The sequence below is a fragment of the Ranitomeya variabilis genome, chromosome 3, assembly GCF_051348905.1.
Source record: "Ranitomeya variabilis isolate aRanVar5 chromosome 3, aRanVar5.hap1, whole genome shotgun sequence".
In the NCBI taxonomy this organism is placed as follows: domain Eukaryota; kingdom Metazoa; phylum Chordata; class Amphibia; order Anura; family Dendrobatidae; genus Ranitomeya; species Ranitomeya variabilis.
The window spans coordinates 748,853,405-748,874,668 of record NC_135234.1 but is presented as its reverse complement, the minus strand read 5'-3'; the positions used below and the strand labels follow the sequence as shown (position 1 = coordinate 748,874,668).

The 21,264-nt window shown below is 45.2% G+C and overlaps 1 protein-coding gene across 1 annotated transcript in view; it reads left to right on the top strand.

Moving 5' to 3' along the window:
• LOC143817283 (cyclic nucleotide-binding domain-containing protein 2-like) overlaps positions 1 to 21,264 on the top strand; it is a 297,967-nt gene that overhangs the window by 33,633 nt on the left and 243,070 nt on the right. The window contains exon 3 of the mRNA XM_077298552.1: positions 14,992 to 15,059. Within this exon, the coding sequence (XP_077154667.1) occupies positions 14,992 to 15,059 (68 nt within the window). The remainder of the gene's footprint in view (positions 1 to 14,991; positions 15,060 to 21,264) is intronic.

The window sequence follows — 21,264 nt, the reverse complement described above, 5'->3', positions numbered from 1 at the left end:
CCCCCCCAAATTTAGCCAAATGACCCCCAGTTTTCAATGCCTAACTATTATTATAAAGTAAATTAAGATTGACAAGCTTCAGTAATAAGAATTGATGTTTTTGGCATTAAAATGGGCACTGTAGGTGTTTTCCTGTCCTCCAGTCTCTGCCGACTTTGATTCCCCATTGACTTGCATTGGGTTTTGTGTTTCAGTCGGCCCCCGACTTTACGCAATAATCGGCCGATTTCACCCGACCCAACTTTTGACAAAGTCGGGTTTCGCGAAACCCGACTCGATCCTAAAAAAGTAAAAGTCGCTAAATTCTAGCTACAGTATTACATCATGAGTCTAACGCACAATCTCACATTATGTGATGAGGAAAAGTATCATCATACACAATAGATGATGTCACAGCTCACCTCCTCCTCCTGTGCAATGACTGATATCACCACTATATATACAGTAGATAACACAGGATCCACCATTCACAATAGGTGATGTCACAGCTCACCTCCTCCTCCTGTACAATGACTGATAACACCTCTATATACAGTAGATAACACAGGATCCACCATTCACAATAGGTGATGTCACAGCTCATCTCCTCCTCCTCCTGTACAATGACTGATAACACCTCTATATACAGTAGATAACACAGGATCCACCATTCACAATAGGTGATATCACAGCTCACCTCCTCCTCCTGTACAATGACTGATATCACCTCTATATATAGTAGATAACACAGGATCCACCATTCAAACTAGGTGATGTCACAGCTCACCTCCTCCTCCTGTACAATGACTGATAACACCTCTATTTACAGAAGATAACACAGGATCCACCATTCACAATAGGTGATGTCACAGTTCACCACCTCCTCCTCCTGTACAATGACTGATATCACCTCTATATACAGTAGATAACACAGGATCCACCATTCACAATAGGTGATATCACAGCTCACCTCCTCCTGTACAATGACTGATAACACCTCTATATACAGAATATAACACAGGATCCACCATTCACAATAGGTGATATCACAGCTCACCTCTTCCTCCTCCTGTACAATGACTGATAACACCTCTATATACAGTAGATAACACAGGATCCACCATTCACACTAGGTGATGTCACAGCTCACCTCCTCCTCCTGTACAATGACTGATAACACCTCTATATACAGAAGATAACACAGGATCCACCATTCACAATAGGTGATGTCACAGCTCACCTCCTCCTCCTCCTGTACAATGACTGATAACACCTCTATATACAGTAGATAACACAGGATCCACCATTCACACTAGGTGATGTCACAGCTCACCTCCTCCTCCTGTACAATGACTGATAACACCTCTATATACAGTAGATAACACAGGATCCACCATTCACAATAGGTGATATCACAGCTCACCTCCTCCTGTACAATGACTGATAACACCTCTATATACAGAATATAACACAGGATCCACCATTCACAATAGGTGATATCACAGCTCACCTCCTCCTCCTCCTGTACAATGACTGATAACACTTCTATATACAGTAGATAACACAGGATCCACCATTCACACTAGGTGATGTCACAGCTCACCTCCTCCTCCTGTACAATGACTGATAACACCTCTATATACAGAAGATAACACAGGATCCACCATTCACAATAGGTGATATCACAGCTCACCTCCTCCTCCTGTACAGTGACTGATAACACCTCTATATACAGTAGATAACACAGGATCCACCATTCACAATAGGTGATGTCACAGCTCACCTCCTCCTCCTCCTCCTGTACAATGACTGATAACACCTCTATATACAGTAGATAACACAGGATCCACCATTCACAATAGGTGATGTCACAGCTCACCTCCTCCTCCTGTACAATGACTGATAACACCTCTATATACAGTAGATAACACAGGGTCCACCACTCACAATAGGTGATGTCACAGCTCACCTCCTCCTCCTGTACAGTGACTGATAACACCTCTATATACAGTAGATAACACAGGATCCACCATTCAGAATAGGTGATATCACAGCTCACCTCCTCCTCCTGTACAATGACTGATAACACCTCTATATACAGTAGATAACACAGGATCCACCATTCACAATAGGTGATGTCACAGCTCTCCTCCTCCTGTACAATGGCTGATAACACCTCTATATACAGTAGATAACACAGGATCCACCATTCACAATAGGTGATATCACAGCTCACCTCCTCCTCCTGTACAATGACTGATAACACCTCTATATACAGTAGATAACACAGGATCCACCATTCACAATAGGTGATATCACAGCTCACCTCCTCCTCCTGTACAATGACTGATAACACCTCTATATACAGTAGATAACATAGGGTCCACCACTCACAATAGGTGATGTCACAGCTCACCTCCTCCTCCTGTACAATGACTGATAACACCTCTATATACAGTAGATAACACAGGATCCACCATTCACAATAGGTGATATCACAGCTCACCTCCTCCTCCTGTACAATGACTGATAACACCTCTATATACAGTAGATAACACAGGATTCACCATTTACAATAGGTGATATCGCAGCTCACCTCCTTCCCCTTCTTTCTTAGTGTTCTTTGCCCTGATAGGAGCATGCTCACAAAATATTTCAGTACAATTTAGTATGAATCAGTCTATTGCTGTTAATCTTCACGGGTCCAACAGGAAGTAGCAGACAAAATTGCAAGATTGCAAACATATTATTTTCTGGTTAGCCAATAAAGATATCACTCCGAGAATAGTTTTGTCATCATTGGGCAGAAAAGTATTTACATTTATTTGGAAATATACACTCACCGGCCACTTTATTAGGTACACCATGCTAGTAACGGGTTGGACCCCTTTTGCCTTCAGAACTGCCTCAATTCTTCGTGGCATAGATTCAACAAGGTGCTGGAAGCATTCCTCAGAGATTTTGGTCCATATTGACATGATGGCATCACACAGTTGCCGCAGATTTGTCGGCTGCACATCCCAAAGATGCTCCATACAAGGCAGGATGGATCCATGCTTTCATGTTGTTTACGCCAAATTCTGACCCTACCATCCGAATGTCGCAGCAGAAATCGAGACTCATCAGACCAAGCAACGTTTTTCCAATCTTCTACTGTCCAATTTCAATGAGCTTGTACAAATTGTAGCCTCAGTTTCCTGTTCTTAGCTGAAAGGAGTGGTACCCGGTGTGGTCTTCTGCTGCTGTAGCCCATCTGCCTCAAAGTTCGACGCACTGTGCGTTCAGAGATGCTCTTAGGCCTACCTTGGTTGTAACGGGTGGCGATTTGAGTCACTGTTGCCTTTCTATCAGCTCGAACCAGTCTGCCCATTCTCCTCTGACCTCTGGCATCAACAAGGCATTTCCGCCCACAGAACTGCCGCTCACTGGATTTTTTTTCTTTTTCGGACCATTCTCAGTAAACCCTAGAGATGGTTGTGCGTGAAAATCCCAGTAGATCAGCAGTTTCTGAAATACTCAGACCAGCCCTTCTGGCACCAACAACCATGCCACGTTCAAAGGCACTCAAATCACCTTTCTTCCCCATACTGATGCTCGGTTTGAACTGCAGGAGATTGTCTTGACCATGTCTACATGCCTAAATGCACTGAGTTGCCGCCATGTGATTGGCTGATTAGAAATTAAGTGTTAACAAGAAGTTGGACAGGTGTACCTAATAAAGTGGCCAGTGAGTGTATATATATATATATATATATATATATATATATATATATATATATATATATATATATATATACAGAAAACAAAATACATAACAACTGTTTTTTCTATAGAAATGTGATGATAAAAGAGTAGGCAATGACACATCCCCTTTAATGTAGGATGTACAGTATTTACTACCCTTTCACTTTTGCACTATTCCAGCCCTTTAATCTCCTTTTCGGTAACTGAAGGCGATAACCCACAAGTTGTGCACTTCTCACATGTACAATGTCATTTTTCCATCCCGCCTCTGCCGGCACGACACGCTCTGGTTGCTAGAAGCTTCTGTACTATTTTGTTCCGGCACATGTGGTTCACATTACACCAGACCTGTCATTTGTCATGGGTTCCACCTTTGTGCCCAACAGGCATTACAAGCGATGTGGGTGAAATTGAGACGTGGCGTCTGCATAAAAACCCATATATCATGACTTTAGAACAGAGGCGGGGGGCAGTGTGTTTACTCAGGGGTCAACGATTGATATAAATTAACAATGAGTCCCATCGGTATCCGCTGTAATGTAAGAGCTGATTGCCGGGTGATGACGATATTGACAAATACCAATGAGTAATTGTGTATTGTATCCCTTTAAGGACCCGTAAGGAAAACTGAATATGTGACTGCCTGAGAAAATATAAAGGGATTTTCCAGTTTTATGCTAAAAAAAGGTTTTCTCATTTTACTACATAACTTTGTGCAATTTTTCTATTTATTTTGTCGTCAATTTTTCACCTGCTTGCTGTGAAATGGGCAACTCGCACCCATTATAGTCTATAGGGCTGTTCACATGTCCTTGTTGTTTGGCGGTTCCTGGGTCTGTGTAAAAATCACAGAGTGTGTTTCCATTATTTACTGGCAGCAGTGATGAAAAGGGTCAATGTATCCTTAAAAATCATGGCTGCCGTCCGTGTGCTCTTCACAATTATTATCATTGACTGGATAGGAGAAGCTTTGTCAAAAAACTGTTGAAACGTGGATCATTTATTTGCATGTGAATAAAAACGAATGTCTGAATGGGGCCTTAAAGGGAACCTGACAGCTTCCCGCAGCTCCCCAAACTGCCACTGTGTATTGATTGCTCACTTTATACCCTTCTTTCCAACTCTTTTTTTTTCTTATTGATTTTTGCATATGCCATAAAAACTATTTTACAACTGTGCTGGCTGTGGTGATAGGATAATTGGTGGGTGACTAGTTGTGGGGGCGTTATGTTTCCACAGACTAATCACAGTCATGAGTAACATCATTTTCAAGACCGGCTTCATCGTTGTCCCCTGACAATGTGCAGTAAGCTGAGTGTGCGAAACCTGGGCTTTATCTATGCCCCCTGACAATGTGCAGTAAGCTGAGTGTGCGAAACCTGGGTTTCATCTATGCCCCCTGACAATGTGCAGTAAGCTGAGTGTGCGAAACCTGGGCTTCATCTATGCCCCCTGACAATGTGCAGTAAGCTGAGTGTGCGAAACCTGGGCTTCTTCTATGCCCCATGACAATGTGCAATAAGCCGAGTGTGTGAAACCTGGGCTTCATCTATGCCCCCTGACAATGTACAGTAAGCTGAGTGTGCGAAACCTGGGCTTCATCTATGCCCCATGACAATGTGCAGTAAGCCAAGTGTGTGAAACCTGGGCTTCATCTATGCCCCCTGACAATGTGCAGTAAGCCGAGTGTGTGAAACCTGGGCTTCATCTATGCCCCCTGACAATGTGCAGTAAGCTGAGTGTGCGAAACCTGGGCTTCATCAGTGTACAACGCATGTCCCGGGAGGCAGCAGTGATGCAGGACACAGCCAGCCGTGAGATTTGCAGAGCCGGTAACGCCGGCTATCTGTGCCCCATGTCACTGCCGCCTCCCTGGACATACGAGGTATGCCGATGAAGCCGTGGTGCATATTGCGCATTGTCAGGGGGGGCAGAGATCTGCAAAGAGCCGGCGGTGATGCTGCTTTAGCAAATCATGTTACCACAACCACATGATTAGTGTTAAGATTAGTCCAAGTTAAAACAAGGCCCCAAGACAAATCGTCCTCTAATTAGCTTGGCGCCAGTTTTTACTGTAACCTTTTAGACAGTTGTTACATATGGCAGAACTGTTATGGCTGTGTAGGTGCTTGTCCCCCATTACAATTATTAATTTTCTTTTGCAGAGATCCAATGTGTCAGTCATGAGAAATCAATCATAGAAGCAATATGCAAATCAGGCTGGAAGTGCACTGGGGCGTGTCAGTGTATCAATGCACCTGTACAACTTCTTCTAAGTGCACTGACACCCCCCAGTGCACTTACAATCTGATTTGCATCTGGTTTCCATGCTTGATTACTCATGGCTGGCACAATCAGATCTCTATCAGCTCATTATCACCCTGCCCCTATAAGTTAGGCTTCCTCCTAATACACTAATTACTTTAACCTCTTCAGATCCAATTTTTCTAAGTGAAAAAAAAAGTAAATCGACAAATAATCTTAATTAAAAATACTTGAGACTTGACTTTTTCTGCAAAAACAATAAAATAAAGCCAGATATTGTGGAAGACCTGGCAAGTATGGATCCGCCCCAGATGACGATCACAGTGTGGTCCCGCTGCGTACCCCAGTCTCATCATGACAACTTTAGGGCATATATACCCAGATTTACATGGCTCGCCCCAGGTCTGTTGGTGCTGATACTAGCCATAATAGAATCCTCACTTGATGAAAATACTTTGGCTAACTTTTTTTTTTTAAACGATGGCCCTTTCGGGTACAAGAGAATGGATACGGGTACGGATTGGGGCCAAAATTCAGCCTTGGCATTTGAAATCACACAGGCCCATGTTGTCCCTGTCCCCATGAACCAGATGGGATATATCACTAATATTACCCTGGATGGAGGAAAGGAAGATTTACTGCAAGACCAATATTTCTAATGATACCTGTAGCCTGCTGGGGTAAGTGACGTAGTCAGCGACTTTGTGCTCCATCACAACTCTTAACAGTATGGGTGTTTGGAGAAAACCGATTCTGTTAACAACGTATCCAACAAGGCAGCTACGACCAGTCAGGCCCCTCTGGCATTTGTCAGAATTGCCAGATGGCCAGTCCGGCCCTGCTCGGCACCCCCATAAATAACAGATGGATCCACAAGGATATCCAAGGGCACAGAAGAAAAAGAAAAACTGTTCCAGAATCAGAGGAATCCAGTGATTTGCCCCTCTTAAGGAGCTGATTTTGCTGTTCCGCAGCTGGTATGTGCACCATTCCGATGACCGAGTGTCCATCTCTGCCGCTTCTTAGTTTATGGTAGCGGCGACGTTTCCTTCCCACGGCTGTGATTTCCTCATCATCATCCACACTTTCAGTTTCTTCTTTTCTTTGAATTAGATTTCACAAGTATCAGTGCGCGGCATAAAACAAGCAGACAGTCAATAGACAACCATTTCCAGAGGAGACATAACTCTCAGCAGCCGCGGTGTTTCTCCCAGACGTTAGAAAGAGAAATATGAACATAAGAAAATGACTGGAGCGGAAAAGCAGAGTTTTGCATGAATCTATCGCGGCTCATATTTCACCCTGGTTTACTATTAATAGAGAAAAGTTTTCTTGTGCAACAATAACTTCAGTCGTACACAGTAAATATGGAGAGCTGCTATATCGGCCTTTATTTCCCATGTGTAGATGTAAAAAATGGGTATTTTGTCCTACCTCGTTATATGGGGAAAATACTTAAAGGGGATGAGGTTATCGTTCCCCCTTGTTTTCTAGCATATGTGTACATGAAGTCATTAATCCAACAGTGGAGCCATTTTTTTTTCTCGGGCAGCTATTTGCCTGAAGCGGCTCCTGCAGCGTTTGTGCACCCCTGGCATTTTTTTTCCTATATCTCCTATTGTAGAGAATGGGTGGCTTACAACAAAGCCGCCCGAAGTATGAACTTGTACTTCTCTTACCCGCTCCAGGGTTTCCAAGCACGACCTCCTGGCTTATAGAGCTAAGTAGTAGTGATGAGCGAGTATACTCGTTGCTCGGGTTTTCCCCCAGCACGCTTGGGTAGTCTCCGAGTATTTGTTAGTGCTCGGAGATTTCGTTTTCATCGCCGCAGCTGAATGATTTACAGCTACTAGCCAGGCGGAGTACATGTGGGGGTTGCTAGGGAATCCCCACATGTAGTCAAGCTGTCTAGCAGCCGAAAATTATGCAGCTGCCGCAAGGAAAACTAAATCTCCGAGCAGTCATAAATGCTCGGAGACTATCCAACGTGCTCAGGGAAAACCTGAGCAACGAGTACACTCGTTCATCACTACTAAGTAGGCCTCTAGTCCGAGGCAAGGACCAAGCAACGACTGTGGCCTCATTGAGACATCCGTTTTCAACATGCGCGTCCTATCTATGTTTTTTGCATTATATCGCCAGCAGGGTCCTCTCTCCTACTGTACCAGTTGTGACTTGTATTGGTTAAGATTACTGTACTTGTGTTTTATTATGTAACCCCTCCTCACATGTAAAGCGCCATGGAATAAATGGCGCTCTAATAATAAAAGATAATAATATCTATTTGGATGTTGATATGGATGTGTTTATTTGCTGACTCTGATTTGTCAAAAAAACTTAACGTGTCTGTTTTAATTCCGAGTCTCAGGTCGAACTCAGCCATTTAAATCAATGGGTCTATAAGCAAAATAGACAAGATGTGGGCTCAATCCATGAGCCGTCCATGTGTCATCTCATCTGTGTGCGGTCCGTGTTTCATCCTTGCTCCATCCATGTGTCATCCGTGCGCATTCTATATATCATCCTTGCTCCATCCATGTGCCATCCGTGTGCAGTCCATGTATCATCCTTGCTCTATTCATGTGCCATCCGTGTGCTGTCCGTATTCAGTCCATTTATCATTCTTGTTCCCTCCATGAGCCATCCTTGTTCTGTCCGTGTCATCCTTGCTACATCCATGTGTCAATTTTGTGTTATCTGTGTGCCATCCGTATGCAGTCCATATATCATCCATGCTCCATCCGTGAGCCATGTGCCGTCCGTGTCTCATCCATGTGCCGTCCGGGTATCATCCATGTGCCGTCTATGTATCATCTTTGCTCCATGCGTGTATCATCGGTGTCTCATCCATGTGCCGTCCGTGTCTCATCCATGTGCAGTCCGGGTATCATCTTTGCTCCATGCATGTATCATCCATGTGCCGTCCGTGTCTCATCCATGTGCAGTCCATATATCATCCTTGCTCCATCCTTGCCTCATCCGTGTCTCATCCATGTGCCGTCCGTATATCATCCTTGCTCCATGTGTGTATCATCCATGTGCCGTCCGTGTCTCATCCATGTGCAGTCCGTGCATCATCCTTTCTCCATCCGTGTGTCATCCGTGTGTCATTTGTGTGTTATCTGTGTGCCATCCGTATGCAGTCCACGTATCATCCTTGCTCCATGAGCTATGTGCCGTACGTGTGCCACCCGTGTCTCATCCATGTGCAGTCCGTGTATCATCCTTGCTCTATTCGTGTGTCATCCATGTGCAGTCCATATATCGTCCTTGCTCCTTCTGTGTGCCATCCATGTGCAGTCTGTTTACGACCATTTAACAGGTAATCGAAGCTTGGAAATCATTTCATTTTTTTTTTCCACACAAAAAAACCCCAGATGAAACACTGATGATAAAAATGGACACACAGACCAAACACTGATGAAGATCGGATCCTTCACACTGTTGAAAACTGGTCCAATTTTTCTCTCATTTGTCTCATAAGAAAGAAGACAGTGATGATGGGGATAAGATATAGAATTCAATAATTTGCGGAAAATCTGTAGACAGGATTGGCACGTGATGACACCGAATGACAGAGAATCAGCATCCCGGAGAAAAAGAAACTTTAGAACTTTTGCTGAAAGAGATGAAGGTCGAAGAAGAGCCAAGTCAAATAAGGGGAATGGGCTCATTCACTGAATATTGAAATCCGGGAAGAAATTTCATACGTCGTTCCTGAGATTTAGAAAAGTGTCATTTGGCAGACAGAAGATCGTATAGAGGAAAAACTTTCTCGTTTTACATCTGAATACAGCCAGTGATTTTTTTTCCTATAGATTCTGAGTTCTAAAAAGAAAGGAACCATTATAAAAATTGGAGCAGTTTTTGGCAAACGAGACGCATTTTGTACTGAAAAAAAGCTGTAGATCAGACAGGGAGAACAATGTGGGTTTCTGAAAACTAAAATTGCAGATGTGACATTTATTAAGCAACAAATATGAGTATTCAGGATATTTTGGTTAGGCCTCTTTCACACGTCCGTGTCTCCGGTACGTGTGGTGACAGTTTTCACACGTACACATGTAGACCCATTCAAATGAATGGGTCTGTGCACGTCAGTGTGTTTCCACGGACCGTGTGTCCGAGTGCCCCACACGTAGACATGTCCATTTTTTACCGTCAGCATGGACAGCAAGACGTACCGCACATGTTCACATAGAGAACACACATTGATGTCTTCTATGTTACATGCATCGGCACCGGGGAAGAAGCGCTACAGTAAGCGCTGTTCCCCGGCGGCAGGTGCTGAAGCTGGCTCTCATCATTCTGCCCTGCTCTGCCGGTGATCAGCGCGAGCAGAGGAGAATGATGAAAGTTATATTAAAGTCCGAAAGATGACAAGACTTTTTGGACTCTTTCTCCCATCAACCAACACCTGCTGCCACTAATAACAGTGACAGCAGGAGGAGATGATCTGGGTATTACTCAGTCAGCGCCTGCGATATAACAAAATAAATGAATGAAAAAACGAACGTGAGTTCCCCCTATTGTCTTGAACCAACCAGACAAAACTCACAGCTGGGGGCTATGTTGTGAATTCTGCTCTTGGGTTCCCTCCGGTGGTTGTCGGTGGTAATACAGTTGTCCCTGGGTTGCAATCCTGGGCAGGTGTCCCTACTGATTGCAGTGCTGACTGGGGTATTTAAGGTTGCAGGATTCATTAGCCCTTGCCAGTTGTCCATTGTACTTGGAAGGTTTGGATCTCAGTCTGGTTCCTCCTGCCCTGCTGCCAATTCAACAAAGATAAGTTTCTGGTTTTTGTTTCTGCAGCACACATTCTGTGTGCTTTAAAGATCAGTGCTATTCATTGTTTTTTCTTTTCCAACTTGACTGTGCCAGGATTTTTCCAGTCAAGTTGGATTCTCAGGAGATGCAGAGATATGTTTCATGTCTTTAGTTAGATGGTGGAATTTTTGTATTATCTGCTGTGGATATTTTTAGGGTTTTATTACTGACCGCTTAGCATTCTGTCCTATCCTTTCCTATTTAGCTAGAGTGGCCTCTTTTGCTAAACTCTGTTTTCTGCCTGCGTGTGTCTTTTCTCTAATACTCACAGTCAATATTTGTGGGGGGCTGTCTATCCTTTGGGGGTCTGCTCTGAGGCAAGATAGGATTTCCATCTATAGGGTTATTTAGTCCTCCGGCTGTGTCGAGGTGTCTAGGATTGTTAGGTACATCCCACGGCTACTTCTAGTTGCGGTGTCAGTTTAGGGATTGCGGTCAGTATAGGTTCCACCTACTCCTGAGAAGGTCTCATGCGGCTCCAAGGTCACCGGATCATAACAGGGCTGCAACCCTCAGCTGTCAGCTTCAACAAGGTCGGATATCAAGAATAGATTGGTCCCATGCTGTTTTTTTAATTATTAAAATAAATAATTAAAACAAACTGTGTGGGATCCCCCTCATTTTTGACAACCAGCCTTGCTAAAGCTCACAGCTGGGGGTTGCTATTCTCAGGCTGGTAAGGGTCCACTGATATAGGCCCCCATGCCGCATCTATTGTGCATTTTCTGGTTCTTTGCCCGGCTCTTCCCTCTCATCCTGTAGCGGTGGCAAGTGGAGGTAATATTTGTGGGGTTGATGTCACCTTTGTATTGTCAGGTGACATCAAGCCCACAGCTTAGTAATGGAGAGGTGTCTATAAGACAAATATCCATTACTAATACTGTAGTTATATGTTAGATAAAGACATGGCCAGAATAAAGTCTTTTATTTGAAATAATCAAACAGACTCCTTTAAACCATACTTACGACCTCACCTAATTCCACTGAAGCCTTCGATCTCCTGTAATAAAAATAAAATAAAAAAACAATTATATACCATACCTGTCCATCGTTCTGTCCCACGCCGTAATCCATGTCTGTGGGATAATTAGTTTTCAACCTGGACGGTGCCAAGATGCGACCGTCCAGGCTTAGAATCACTGGAGAATGAGATGCTGGGAGTGCAGCCTCAGTGACATCACTGAGGCTGCGTTTCCAGCCGGCCTGAACTGCGGTGACCTCAGGACCATGGGAAAAAGTCAGTGATGAGGTCACCGCAGTTCAAGCTCAGTGTATTCACAGCAGATCACCGAGAAATTCTCACGTTGATCTGCTATTTAAATTTGTGGATGTAACGTGATACTTTTTCAAGGCACAGTAGATGCCATTTTGCGGATTCTTTATAGAGCTGGGAAAAAGTTAAAACAAATTAAAAAAATTATACTCACCTGTCCTCCCCCTCACCTGTCCTGCCTCTCACCTTTCCTACCTTTTCAGCTTCCCGCCTAGTCCTCACTTTTTGGATCAGTCTTCGGTTCAGATCTTCCATAGCTGATAAGACTTCACACAGTCATGCGGGGCGCAACACAAGTCATTGACGTTAGTGATGTACATTGTGTCCTATATGAAGCCTATTCAGTACCAGAAGATCCAGACCAAAGACCAATTTAGAGACTCATCCAAAGACCGATCTGAAGTGAGTGGAGATACCAAGTCAAAAAAGGAGGACAAAAAGTGGCTTGGGAGAATATTAGAAATCAATAAAATGGGGAGGACCCCATATAGAAATCCCTCTCTAACAGGCCAGAACACTTAGCTTTTATTACTTACTGTTAAAATGCATAGAGGTTATTAAAATATGGTCCCTAATCTGCCTATCATTCTTGATTTTGTAGTTGCTACTTGCTAATTATGCAAATTGTCTCTTCAGAGAGGAAGATAACTAGAAATCTGGTGCCACCTATTGGAAGTAGCAATCCTACAAGTCAATGTCGACCCTTTAACGAGCCTTGTCACATGACTTAGGATAATAGCCAAACCAGAATCTCAATTTGTAGACACTGTGTTTCGGGGTACTGCCCTGTTGTGAATTCCGTTCTGGAGCTCCCTCCTGTGGTTGCTAATGGTATTTTTGTGAGTTCTGCCCTTGGGCTCCCTCTGGTGGTTTCGAGTGGAACTGCTGCTCCTTTAGGTAGCTGTGGCAGCTGCCTTCACTAATCGCCTTGCCTTTGTTTGTTATTTAAACCTGCTCTGGGCTTTAGTTCATGCCAGCTGTCAATGTTCTGGGTTGGATTTGGTTCTCTCCTTGGATTTCTCATATGGCCTGTCCTTGTCAGCAAAAGATAAGTTTTTGCTAGTTCTTGTTTGTCCATTTGCTTGGACTCTATTGCTCTGCAAATATGTCTCTTTTTGTCCAGCTTGTCACTATGTCATATTCAGGCTAGCTGGAAGCTCTGGGAAAGCAGATTTGCCCCTCCACACCGTGAGTCGGTGTGGAGTTCATTTTTGTAAACTCTGCGTGGATTTTGTAGTTTTTAATACTGACCGCACAGTATCCTTTTTCTCTCTGTCTATCAAGTTTAGTATTGGCCTCCTTTGCTGAAATCTGATTTCATTTCTGTGTACGTCATTTCCCTCTTCACTCACAGCCAATATTTGTGGGGGGCTGTCTTTCCTTTTGGGGTTTTCTCTGAGGCAAGATAGCTTTCTATTTCCTTCTTTAGGGGTAGTTAGTTCTTAGGCTGTGAAGAGGTGTCTAGGGAGAGTCAGGAACATCCCACGGCTATTACTAGTGTTGTTGTTAGGATTAGGGACTGCGGTCAGTAGAGATACCACCTTCTCAGAGCTCGTCCCATGTTGCGTTTTAGCCACCAGGTCATATCAGTGTGGCCTCTTAACCACCAGGTCACAACACTGCCCCTCGTCAGTGCAGTTGCTACTTCTAATTATTCATTTGATGACACCCCGGGGTGCCACTATTTATATGGCAGGATCGGACAAGTAGTGTTTAGAGCACACGTCCCCCCAACATGTTTCACCGTAATCAGGGGATGGGACATTGGCAATGAAATCATGCCAGTGTTCTATCCCCTGATGATGCCGCATATGCGGTGAAACATGTTGGAAGTGAGTGGACAATTGACCAGGGAGCTGCGGCAGCAAGACAGAAAAGTGATAGAGACATGAATAATGAATAATAATATGAGACAGTCTTGATGGTAGACTCTGGTAGCCAACAAGAAGTGCAATTCATCTCCTCATCCCATGTGTACAATGAAGCCTCTGGTGTCCATTGTTCTGGTCTCTCTACGTGTCAAGAAACATGAGGAGCCGAAACATGATGTTGCGTCTTCTAACTACAGGAGCACACACGTTCTTGGTTTCTTTTCTTCTTGCTGGCTGACCATACCTCCTGATGATGGACAAGCAGCATGGATGTACCGACGGTGCGAACTGTTTGCTCTCCCGTTCTCCTAGGAGAGATCGCTTTACGCTTCAGTGGAATTCAGGGAAACTGAAGCTGGCTGCATGCAGCTTTGGAGCAGCACTTACAAGCTCTATAAAAAAAACTTGTAAGCGCTGTGCTCATTGCTTAGGAGACCAGTCGCCACTGATACACTGTCATCTTTATCATATGTGTCTAGGTATTGGATGAGGTGCTCAGAATTATATATAGAATTGACAAACAACTATGGACCTGTTTAGAGTAAAAGAAAAATTTTGACTTTCCGCATTGCTACTACGGTCAAGTCATGCGTGACCGTTTCTGTGTAAATACCAGATAGCTGCCTTTTATTTCTATGTTATTGCTTCTAACAGACCTCATTTAAAGGGGTTTTATACCTTCTTCTGCCAAACACTTCTAAATGTGATTAGCCTGAAGGGATTTCTCTTCCTTTTTTTACTCTACCCTTAAATTTTGAAGAGCTGAGAGCAATAAAGCTTTTATCGCAGTGCGCTCTTATAGCGTGTGCATTACTGAGCAATAATCCAGAGAATCCGACCTCGCACCTTGTCATTCTCGGTGTCTGAATGTCCGACACTGGATCGCTCTGTACACGGGAACTTCGGCCTGAACTGCCGCGGTCCATTTGCCACAATGTACAATGTGTAAGTCGTTGCCAGACTGTGTGCGATGTAGTACCGCCGTTATGATGTAGTAATCAGCGCTCTGTCGCTTCTCATTCTCTCTTACAGTACATCCACAAGTTCCGCACAGCTGTCCTTGTTGTGCAAGTTATTCGCAACCTCATAAAAATTTATAGGTAAGAATTTCATCATCTCCCAAAGATTACAGGCTGAAATAATAATTACAGGTAGCAATAAAATAATTATTGTAAATGATGGGAATTAGAAATTCTGTATCGGAGAGAGCAGCATTTTATGAATTGAATTGGCTTCTGTAGATTTTAGCATAATTCCTGAAAATGTAATATTGTTTTACAGACACTTCTGGCAAAACTGATTATTCAGCATCGCCTCGAGCATTCTGCACTCTACCACTCATAAGTATTTATAGGATTTATTTAACATGAATACAATCAACAGCTTTCTGCTGCTGCAGACACATCACACACGGATCTTAAGTTATATCCTGTATTATACCCCAGAGCTGCACTCAATATTCTGCTGGTGCAGTCACTGTGTACATACATTACATTACTGATCCTGAGTTACATCCTGTATTATACCCCAGAGCTGCACTCACTATTCTGCTGGTGCAGTCACTGTGTACATACATTACATTACTGATCCTGTCCTGATCCTGAGTTACCTCCTGTATTATACTCCAGAGCTGCACTCACTGTTCCGTATCTCCCCTCAAGTACTTGTCCGGCAGCCATATTACATACCCTCCTCCCTCTGCCCAAAGTCTGGGGGGCTTGGCACCTTCTGCCAACAAACAGTGGATCCTCGACAGAGCATCCGCATTGCCATGCAGTTTCCCTGACCTATGCTCCACATGGAAGTTAAAATCCTGAAGTGCTAGGAGCCACCTGGTCACCCGGGCATTGTTCCCTTTTTTCTCGCTCATCCACTTCAGTGGGGCATGGTCTGATACCAGTCTGAACTTCCTGCCCAAGAGGTAGTACCTTAGACAGTCCAACGCCCACTTGATAGCTAAACACTCCTTCTCCACTATGGAGTAGTTTTTCTCGCAGGATGATAACTTTCAGCTGAGATACATTACGGGGTGCTCTTCCCTGTTCACCTCTTGGGACAAGACCGCTCCCAGCCCGACATCCGACAGGTCCGTCTGGACCACAAATTTTTTGGAGAAATCGGGTGCTACCAGCACCGTCTGTTTACATAAGGCCAGCTTCAGTTCCTTGAAGGCCATTTCAGCTTCTGGAGGCCACTTGGCCATAGCCGACTTCGTCCCTTTAAGGAGATCCGTCAGAGAGGCGGCTACCATGGTGAAGTTCGGGATGAACCCGTGGTAGTATCCCACAATGCCCAGAAGCGACCTGACCTGTTTCTTCAAGAGGGGCTGAGGACAGCCCTGGATTGCCTCAACTTTATTTATCTGGGGTTTTATTATGCCCCTGCCTACCACATAGCCCAAGTATCTCACTTCCTCCATTCCCAAGTCACACTTCTTCGGGTTTATGGAAAACCCCACCTTCCGTAGAGCATCAAATACCGCCTGGACCTTACTCAGATGGCTTCCCCAATTCTTGCTTATAAATACAATATCATCCAGGTAGGCTGCTACATACCTCCTGTGGAGAGCTAGGATCTGGTCCATGGCTCTCTGGAACGTTGCTGGAATAACTTCAACCCAAACAGCATCCTTGTGTACTGGAAGCATCCATCTGGTGTTAAGAACGAAGTCTTTTCTTTGGCGCCCTGGGACATGGGAATTTGCCAATTCCCTTTTGTGAGGTCAAGGGTAGTAATGTACTGAGCTGGCCCTAGCCTTTCAATTAATTCATAATTCATCGACCCAGGGCATTGGGTAGGCTTTGGTCTTAGAAACCTCGCTCAGCTTGCTATAGTCATTGCAGAATCGCCATTCCCCATCTGGTTTTGGCACTAGGACTATTGGCCTGGACCAGCCACTTTTGGATTCCTTGATGACTCCCAAGCTCAGCATCTGCTTCACCTCCTTGGAGATCACCTCTCGGCGTGCTTCGGGAATCCAGTATGGCTTTAAGTTGACCAGGACATGAGGCTTTGTCAGGACGTCATGTTCTATGACCTTCATACAACCCGGAAGATTTGAGAACAGGTCTCTGTTGTGCTGCTGCTTTTGTGAGGGAGACAAGGTGTCTGCTACCTTAATATCTTCTGTACGGACCTCAGACTTGGTCATCAGACAAGTAGCTTCCACGGGTTCTCTGTCCTGCCATGGTTTGATTAGGTTCACGTGGTACACCTGGTAGGGCTTCCCCGGTTGGTAGATTTTGTAGTTGACCTCACCAACTCTCTCCACCACTTCATAGGGACCCTGCCACTTAGCCAGGAATATGGTCTCCACCATGGGTACCAGCACAGGTACTCGATCCCCTGGGTTGAACTGTCTTACCCTGGCTGACCTGTTATACACCCTGGACTTGGCTTCCTGAGCCTTGAGGAGGTGCTCCTTCGCAATGGGCATCATGGTGGCAATCCTCTCTTGCTGGGTGACATGCTCTAACACGCTTCTATAGGGGGTGGTTTCAGCCTCCCAGGATTCTTTCGCCATATCCAGGAGCCCTCAAGGGTGTCGTCCATAAAGCAGTTCAAATGGGGAGAAGCCAGTGGAAGCTTGGGGAACTTCCCAGATGGAAAACAACAGGTAAGGAATCAGACAGTCCCAGTCTCGGCCGTCCTTCTCCACTGCTTTCTTCAGCATGGCCTTCAAGGTTTTATTGAACCTTTCTACCAAGCTATCCATCTGGGGATGGTAGACTGAGGTCCAGAGTTGTGTAATTTGCAGGGTTTTGCACAACTCCTTCATCACCTTTGACATAAACGGTGTCCCTTGGTCAGTCAGGATCTCTTTAGGCAACCCCGTTCTAGAGAAGACATGGACCAACTCTTGGGCGATACACTTGGTGGAGGAGTTACGTAGTGGAATGGCCTCCGGTTATCACACAGCATAGTCCAGAATCACCAGGATATACTGATGCCCTCTGGCAGACTTGACCAGGGTTCCTACTAGATCCATGGCTATGCGATCAAACGGTACCTCAATAATAGGCAACGGCACCAAGGGGTTATGAAAATGGGCCACTGGGGATGTCATCTGGCAGGTGGGACAGGACCTACAGAAATTCACAATATCGTGGTGACAACCGGGCCAGTAGAACCTCTGGAGGATCCGTTCCTGTGTTTTTTCTATGCCCAGGTGACTACCTAACACATGTGTATGGGCCATGTCTAATACTTTGCATTGGTATAGCCCTGACACCAGTAATTGCTCAATTACCTCCCCTCTCAGCTGCGTGACGCGATATAGGATCTCTCTATTCATGGCAAAATGTGGATATCGAGTGTCCACCCCCAGCTCTTGAGCAACACCATTAAGTACTGTTACATTTTCAAAAACCCCTTTTTGAGTTAAATCCCTGAATTGAGCAGTCCCAAAGTTTCCCTGGGTAACCTCCAACTCAGGGACGTTGGCCTCAGTGGATGCTGCCTCATCCTCTTTGCCAACAAGCACACACCATGGAAACCTGTCATCTGTCTCTTGCAACGAGGTTTCTTTTTGAACGATCTGGCTGTTGTCCGGGCAACCAGATGCCCTCCCTTTCCCCGCAAGTCCCAAAACAACACAAAGTCCCGGCATATTATTATAGGGTGCAATAGGTTCTTGACCACGCCAACCTCATGGGACAGGGTGCTACAGCTTGTGCTTATGACCACCTGAGCCACAGGGTAGTCCTTCACGTCACCATGGATGCAGCGGACGCCTATCCTCTTTCTAGGAATTAGCCGATGTGGAATTATGGACCTCACTATGGTTACCAAACTTCCCGAATCCAGCAAACCAGTCACTTGCACCCTGTTTACTGTCACGGGACATGCCTGCGGCCCCTCTCCTACTTGGGGAACAGCACTGCAGACCGGATAGCAAAATAAGAGTAGCGCCTTCCTGTGCTGCAGTCCATAGCTCAGTGGTCATGGGACAACGGGCGGCTATATGACCTGGCTGGTGGCACCTCCAGCAAATAACATTACCCGTGGGGACCTTGGGCACCACCTCTCCTTTTGACCTTGGATGCCACACCCCTTTTTAGGACTCTGCCCCCTGTTGTGACCCCCAGTATGGAGTGGGCTGCTTTCCCAAGGAGCCTTCCATCCCCTGGTATCTCTTGACCCGTCCGACCAGTTCATTGGCAATTCGGGGATCACCCTGGGCAACCCAAGTCTGCATGGGCCTTGGTAGGGAGTGCACAAACCAGTCCATCACCACCAGCTCTATCATCTTGGCAGGCGTAAATGACTCTAGTTGCAGCAACTTCTGGACCAAGTGCAACAGGTTGAACATTGGGGAGTGAGGCAGTTTGTCCCAGTGATATGCCCAGCGGTGAACCTGCTGAGCCTTGATAGTCATTGTCACCAAGCGTGCGAGAATCTCAGCTTTTAGCTTGTGATACTCTTTGGTGTCCTGCAAAGTCAAGCCATAGTACGCCTTCTGGGGTACCCCCGTCAAGTATGGCTCCAGGACCTCGTCCCACAGCTCTGGGGGAGGTTTCTCCCTCTCGGTGACCCTCTCAAACACCGTCAGGAAGGCCTCAACATCATCCCCGGGGGTAATTTTTTGCAACGCAAGTCTTACTGCCTTCCGAACATGGGCGTCATCAGCCGCACTTGGGGTTGGGGCGCTTGTCCTGCCTTGGATGGCGGTTGCCAGAAGCTGCATCTGCTGGATCTGCTGTAACTACAGCCTGTTGGTCTATTGCTGCTGCTGTGTCTGGACCAAGTGTTTCAGCAGGTCGTCCATTTTGTCTGGCAATGCTACAGATTTATCCCAGGACATGCGGTATCAGCAGTCACACTGTCTCTTGAGATTTGTGCCCGTGCTTCTAGCACCAATTGTAGGGATCTGTACTCACTCAGCTGTTGTTGAGGTAGGCACAGGAAGCGGAATCACTGAAATGTCCTAGCAAATGGCAAAACTTCTCTGGTTAGAAAAAAACGACTGAATAACCTTTTCGGCACAGAGTTATAAACAGGGAAAAAAAGGTACACAGTCCTTGGGGTACAGCGGGTCCACCCGCATAGGTCAGTGTCTACTACAACACACACAATGGAGGTCTCCACACCTCTAGCCACAGACACTGAATGAGACAATTGGTCTCCATTTTATTCAGCAAAACACGCCCCTGTGGTGGGATATGTGAGCTGTCATTCCCACCCATCTCTTATGACCGCTCGTAAAACCCTGGAGTGGCCCAAACAATCCTCTCAGCACTATATGTGCTGGAGCATACTGTACCTCCGAGTTCACATCACCGCAGGTAAAAGCTGCGATGACACATATCTCCCCTCAAGGACTTGTCCGGCAGCCATCTTACATTACTAACTTACTTATCATTTTTAATCTCCCTGCCGGACAGTTCCTTAAATTTGGAACTACCATGAGAAAAGGGGCAAATAAGAGGTAAATTCCCAATATCTCATGAGCAGTCTGGAGATATTTCCATAAAGGCCGTAATGTTTAGTTGGAGCAGTGGAAATTAATTTCCAACACCTTCTCCTCCTTATTAAACACTTCATGAGAAAAACATATGTATTTATAGAAACGGTTCCCTGTCGCTTTCCTCCTCCTATAAAATGTCTGTTGAACCCCCGAAAGCCGAGGTTATAGCTTCTTCTAAGGTTAAAGAAAGCCTTCACCGCGGTTTATGAGGGAGATTTGACTTTATGTTGTAGACCCGCTAGAAAGTGAAGGAAATTGAAAGATTTATATATTCGGAGCGTGGTCCCGAGGGAGCTTCTCACATATGTGGTTTACGTTGACTTTCTTGGAATCTCCTGAAGATAATGATAATGTGCGTTGTAAGACACAACAGAACGGAGACGGTAATTTGTTGTCTGAGGCTGCTAGATCTTACACTCCGGCTCTGCACAGTCTCAGAGTCTCCATCAGCGCTCCTTCTTAACACATCTATTTTAAAGCAGCCACAACACTGTCGTAAGGATGTGTTAAACCTTCCTGAAAGGCCCAGAAGGGGAACAGAGTCAGCAACGAAATCTGTTGCTGGAAACACGATGAGGCTTGTGTACTTTTCATCCCTAATCTATTATTGGTCTGTGGTTTTATGGAAAAAAAAGTGAATATATGGCTCTCAAAAAATGCCCTTATCATACAACCAGATGGTCAGGGACTCACGGGGGCTGCTCAGGTTGGGCAACCCTATGCCATAGTGCACACTCTCCTTCTTCATCAGTGCGGAAATACTAGCACGGAACTAATAGAAGAATTGGCATAAAGCATATCTGTTCTTTCATACAAAATGTGTAGCTAAGCATGGTCTT